The sequence below is a fragment of the Cyphomyrmex costatus genome, unplaced genomic scaffold, assembly GCF_001594065.2.
Source record: "Cyphomyrmex costatus isolate MS0001 unplaced genomic scaffold, Ccosl1.0 scaffold71, whole genome shotgun sequence".
Taxonomy (NCBI): Eukaryota; Metazoa; Arthropoda; class Insecta; order Hymenoptera; family Formicidae; genus Cyphomyrmex; species Cyphomyrmex costatus.
The window spans coordinates 7,923-13,391 of NW_017280278.1; the positions used below are offsets into that span (position 1 = coordinate 7,923).

The 5,469-nt window shown below is 29.1% G+C and overlaps 1 protein-coding gene across 1 annotated transcript in view; it reads left to right on the forward strand.

Moving 5' to 3' along the window:
• Positions 1-1,570: 1,570 nt before the first annotated feature.
• Positions 1,571-5,469, forward strand: part of LOC108780530 (outer dense fiber protein 3) — a gene marked incomplete at its 5' end in the record, with an annotated part of 6,638 nt that continues 2,739 nt past the window's right edge. The window contains 10 exons of the mRNA XM_018548285.1: positions 1,571-1,669; positions 1,750-1,848; positions 3,282-3,380; positions 3,456-3,554; positions 3,624-3,722; positions 3,956-4,054; positions 4,119-4,217; positions 4,344-4,445; positions 4,574-4,675; positions 4,790-4,898. Coding sequence (XP_018403787.1) covers positions 1,571-1,669; positions 1,750-1,848; positions 3,282-3,380; positions 3,456-3,554; positions 3,624-3,722; positions 3,956-4,054; positions 4,119-4,217; positions 4,344-4,445; positions 4,574-4,675; positions 4,790-4,898 — 1,006 coding nt within the window. The remainder of the gene's footprint in view (positions 1,670-1,749; positions 1,849-3,281; positions 3,381-3,455; positions 3,555-3,623; positions 3,723-3,955; positions 4,055-4,118; positions 4,218-4,343; positions 4,446-4,573; positions 4,676-4,789; positions 4,899-5,469) is intronic.

Here is a 5,469-nt window from a genome sequence, read left to right on the forward strand (position 1 = left end):
TCCGAAATTTCATACCAAAAACATCATAGAATTAATCAGAACTTTAATAATTAATGGATACTCTTTGGAATTTTTGATTTCTTCTATCAATAATAGAATTAATAGTTTAAAATATTGTAATAACAATAGAAATAATATAGTTAACAATGGAACTAGAAGAATAAAAAATAATTATTTTATAGTTCCATATCATAAAGATGTCTCAGAAAAATTCAAAAATATCATTAACAATTCAAAAATAAATATTGTCTACAAACCGACTAATAATCTTGGTGGAATCATTAAAACAGGAAAAGATAAACTAAATAAGTTTGATAACACTAACGTTGTCTATAAGATTAACTGTAAGGACTGTGATATGTCTTATGTCGGACAAACGAAAAGAAGGCTTAGAACTCGATTGAAGGAACACAGGGATGATTTGAAGAAATCTAATAATAATTCCGTCGTAAGCAAACATCAATTAAATTGTAAACATGACATAGATTGGGATAACACTGCAATTTTGGACAGTGAACCCGTATATTTTAAAAGAACAATTTCTGAAATGATTCATATTAAGAATCAGATTCACTGTCTAAATTTGCAGAGCGACACTGAAAAATTACCACAAATGTATTTTTCTATCATAACAAACACACACCAAGACTCTATCGCAAATTCTCAGTCTTCGTTTTGATTTTTATTATTTGTATTGGTTTCAAATTCATATACACATAAGATTTATGTCATTACATCTCTGACTTTATTGTTGTAATGTTCGATTTTTCTCTGACGCTTCACTTAAGAATTGACGAATGTTTTAAACGGAACATAGGTAATTCTGAATTGTATTCATTTATAACGAATTTTTCTTTTCTTCATAGTATTATATTAATTTAATTTTTAATTATACAGTCTGCTAACGATGTTTCGTCAAATAAATATTTTGTATTAATCAGAAGGAAATTTAACCATGAAGACAAAAGCGAAGGTAAACTTTTGGATAACGTTGCCAGGAAGAAATAAATATATTAGCGTTGCGGGTTGATGTAAGCGAATTATTATTGATATAGCGTTTTATTTCATTTTATAGTAATTAATTATATACTGAAGATGGTCACATTGTTATGACCGAAACGTTTATAGATTTATGTTGTTGACAATAAATTATTGACTTTAATAAGTTATCACAAACTAGATCTTGTGCGTGGTTTCATGCTTATTTAATTGAAATTTTTGTTTTGAACAATTACATTTTGTTCGATATCTTGAAACGGTGGTGGCTCTTTTGGGATGAAAATTTTGCACAAAATATTTTTTCATTAATGTGTTAATTTTGCCCTTTGTGGCAATCAATTATGTTCTGTGGTCTAAAATCACCTCCTTATCCTGCTATACCCTCTGAAATATAACAAATTCTTAAAAATATTATAAGAAACAAAAATTTTGTTACCAGAGTGATACATGACGCTTTCTCGTCTTGCAATTTTAAAGAGATACACTATATTTTTAATTTCTCTATGCGTATTTATGTTATAAATATCTTCCTTTATTTATTTTATAACATATTCTTTTTCCTGATATATAGCACCTGGAACATACAGTCCAGAAAAGGTGAATTTGGAGAAGGGCCCTCAGTACAGTTTAACCGGCAAAAACCGAATAGAGAAATGCAATGATACACCAGGTATATGAAAATTCATGTATTTATTTTACGATTCTCGATAATTTTTCTAAGAAAAATGCAACAGAAATTTTTTTCAACAGCACCGGGTGCGTATTGCCCTGAGAAAGTAAAATTAGATCCATCACCGAAGTTCAGTTTTGGATTAAAGCCTACTGTGGAGAAACCGAACGATACACCAGGTACACATAATAAATTGCTTATTATATGCTATACATTTATTATATATTACAAAATTATATGTTACAAAATTATAATTAGTTTTACCATAAATTCCGTTACTAAAGAAATAAATTTATTCCATAACTAAAATAAAAAGCGGAATGGATTATACAATATACATACTCGTTTTATTGAATTAACTAATTATATGTAAAAATAATCGTAACTATATTAAAATATTTAGCTTTTGACTTTATAAATAAGAAATCAAAGCTGAATGTAAGGTCTGTTTTTAAATTTGTTATTTAAAAATGCGCTTTATAGGTACAGTACATGCTTATAAAAGATGTATCACAGATCACAGGTAGATAAAACAAAAGACTAAGACTAATTAGAACTCCATTGCAATCCCAAAATTTCCTTTATAGTACCATAATTTACATATGTTAAAGTATTTCTGAAAATTTTTCCACATATTTATAATAAAAGCAAACACAAATTTTCATTTACTTGCAAGTAGAACTAAAGAATTGACTTTTTTCATTATTAAATTATCACAAAAATTAATTTTTTTATATTTAAAAATACGAGAAAGATTCTAAAAGTTTACGTTTATAAAAATTTTGTATGTTTTATAATTTTAGCTATAAATGAGGAAACAAAAGAGAAAAACTTCATGAAACGATTACCTTTATAATATCTTGGATGCAAGGCATATAATATGTACATATATATTTTTTTACCTTCAAAGTTATGTAATACATATTTAATAACATGTTTTCATAATCATTTTAAAAATCCCAAATAGTTTATTTTTATGTCGAATGCCTTTAACACATGTGTCCAATAATGTACACTCTATATATTTTACAACAATATTATGCACAATTAAGGGGATGCTGGAGTTACCGACGGAACACTCATTCGTATTTCTCGTGCCATTTCGTTTTCCTTATACAGAATAAAAAATCCTTTTCCAGAATAAAAGGGAAAACACAAACAAATGTGGAAAAGTTCAAACCGGTATGAAAATCCCCCAAAATTATCACGTAGATTCTTTCTTCACATATATACAAATAAATGCAAGCATATATCCAAACAAAAAAGACTTTTCCAAATTTGACTAATTTATAAGATTATCATGAGACCTTCAAATTATGATTTTGAAGCTTACAAAAGAAATGGCACGAGAAATACTATTTGAGTGACATAACCTCACATTCAAGCGATATATATAATAGGATATAGCAGAACAAGAAATGTACGTAACGTTTTACTTAATGGCTTATTTAATGTGCGTAATGTTTTACTTAATGTATGTAAATATTTTCTTGATGTATGTAATATTTTAATTGGAATTAAAAATCTGTTTTATCGACATCGATTAAGTTCGACCATCTCTCCAGCATCGCCTTAAAAGTGTTACAATTATTACGTATATATCTATTTTTAGCACCAGGTACTTATAGTCCAGAAAAAATGAATTTAGACAAAGGTCCGCAGTACAGTTTGAGTGGTAAGGGATTCACTGAAAAGCCCATAGATACACCAGGTATATAAAAGTTATAAGAAGATAACAACTACCAAAAAGTTGTATGTAGATATAATAGTATATTGTCATTTTCAGCTCCTGGAACGTATTCTCCGGAAAAAGTAAGATTAGATAATACACCGCAGTATAGTTTCGGAATTAGACATGCCCCGGATAAACCTAGTGATACACCAGGTAATTAAGATTCTATTCATACAGAAGAAGAATAGACTCTTAATGTGTGTATTCACTTTTATTTTGCAGCACCTGGAACTTACAGTCCAGAGAAAGTAAACTTAGATAAAGGACCACAATATAGTTTAACTGGCAAAGGGCCTGCAGAGAAATTTATTGATACACCAGGTATATAAAACTCATAAAATATGTCATTTTTTAAATATATTAATGTATCAATGAATATTCAGCGCCGAGTGCGTATTCGCTTGAGAAAATAAAATTGGATACTACACCGAAATACAGTTTTGGATTTAGAACTCTTTTCGATAAACTTAGTGATATACCAGGTATAATTGACGATTAATTAATTGCTTATTTTATTTAGTTTTTATCTTTATATTTTGTTGTGGTACCTGCAGCACCTGGAACTTATAGCCCAGAAAAGACAAATTTGGATAAAGGACCGCAATACAGTTTAACTGGCAAAGGATCCGTTTTGAAAATTGATGATATTCCTGGTACGTTTTAGATATTTTCTTAAAATGCGATTATGATAGTCTTCATTGTTTATTTTTGTCATAGCACCTGGCACATACAGCCCCGAAAAAATAAATTTGGACAAGGGACCGCAGTACAGTTTAGCCGGAAAAGGAATGCCGGAAAAATTAAACGACAATCCAGGTGAACATCACGTCGTCTTTATAAATTTTTCTCGAGGCACATTTCTTCGACATACTATTAACATACAAAGAAAAAATTTAATGAATAATAATAGATAATGTTAATTTCTGACTGGCTTGCCTATAGGCCCCGCTGATTATAAACCAGAGAAAGCTCTAAATCTGGAACATAAACCTTATTACAGTTTTGGTGATAGAAAAACTTTGGATAAACCTAAAGATACACCAGGTAACGGTGTGGTTTAACCCGCTGTAGATTAATATTGCACTTTTAGTACTTTGTACATAAATGGGCGATGAAAAGAAAATAATAATCGAATAATAAACAATTTGATGTTTTTTTATTGCTGTTGGTAGGTCCAACCAATTATACTCCAGAGAAAATTCTAAGTCTGGAACATAAACCATATTTCAGTTTTGGTAATAGAAAACCCCTTTATAAGTCCCGCGATACACCAGGTAATGGTGTGAATTAACAAGAAATTATCTAATACAATCTAATAATCCGATATAAATAACAATGCAGTAATTACGTAGAACACAAAAAACATTAATTTCTTTTTGCTTTGGTAGGCCCTGATAAATACAATCCAGAAAAAATTCAACATTTGGAACATAAACCTTATTTTAGTTTCGGTAATAGAAAGCCTTTGCATAAGACTAACGATACACCAGGTAATCGGTAGAAATTAATGAAATTTTAATGTTACTAAGTAATAAAAAGGCTCAACATGTATAAAACAATACAAATAAGAAAAAGGGCACAGAGCCAAATATGTTTAACGTACGTATAATTTAAAAAAGACAAACTATATACATATAAAATTTCCAGACGTTTCGACTCCGATCGGGTCATTTTCAATGTATAAAAGTAAAATTTAAATATAAATAAAAAAGTACAATAAATATAAACATTCTTCAATTAAATAATACAAAAATTATAAACAATCTTCATCCAAAATGCATAATTATGGTAAAAATGATGTTGTAAACTGATGTCATAAGAATAAAAAAGATCCTAATAAAAATACAAAATAAAACGGTAATTATTTACATTAGGGGACACCTCACCGATGACCTTGACCTTGACATATGTTGTCAAGATCATGATTCTGAGTAACTTTGCCTTAACAACTAGGCGGCGGTCTCTTATAGTTTCTGAGATATTTAGACTTAAAAGTATAATTTTGTATAATACAAGACAAATGTTCACTTTAGGGGACCCAGCTCCGATGATCTTAACCTTGACATAT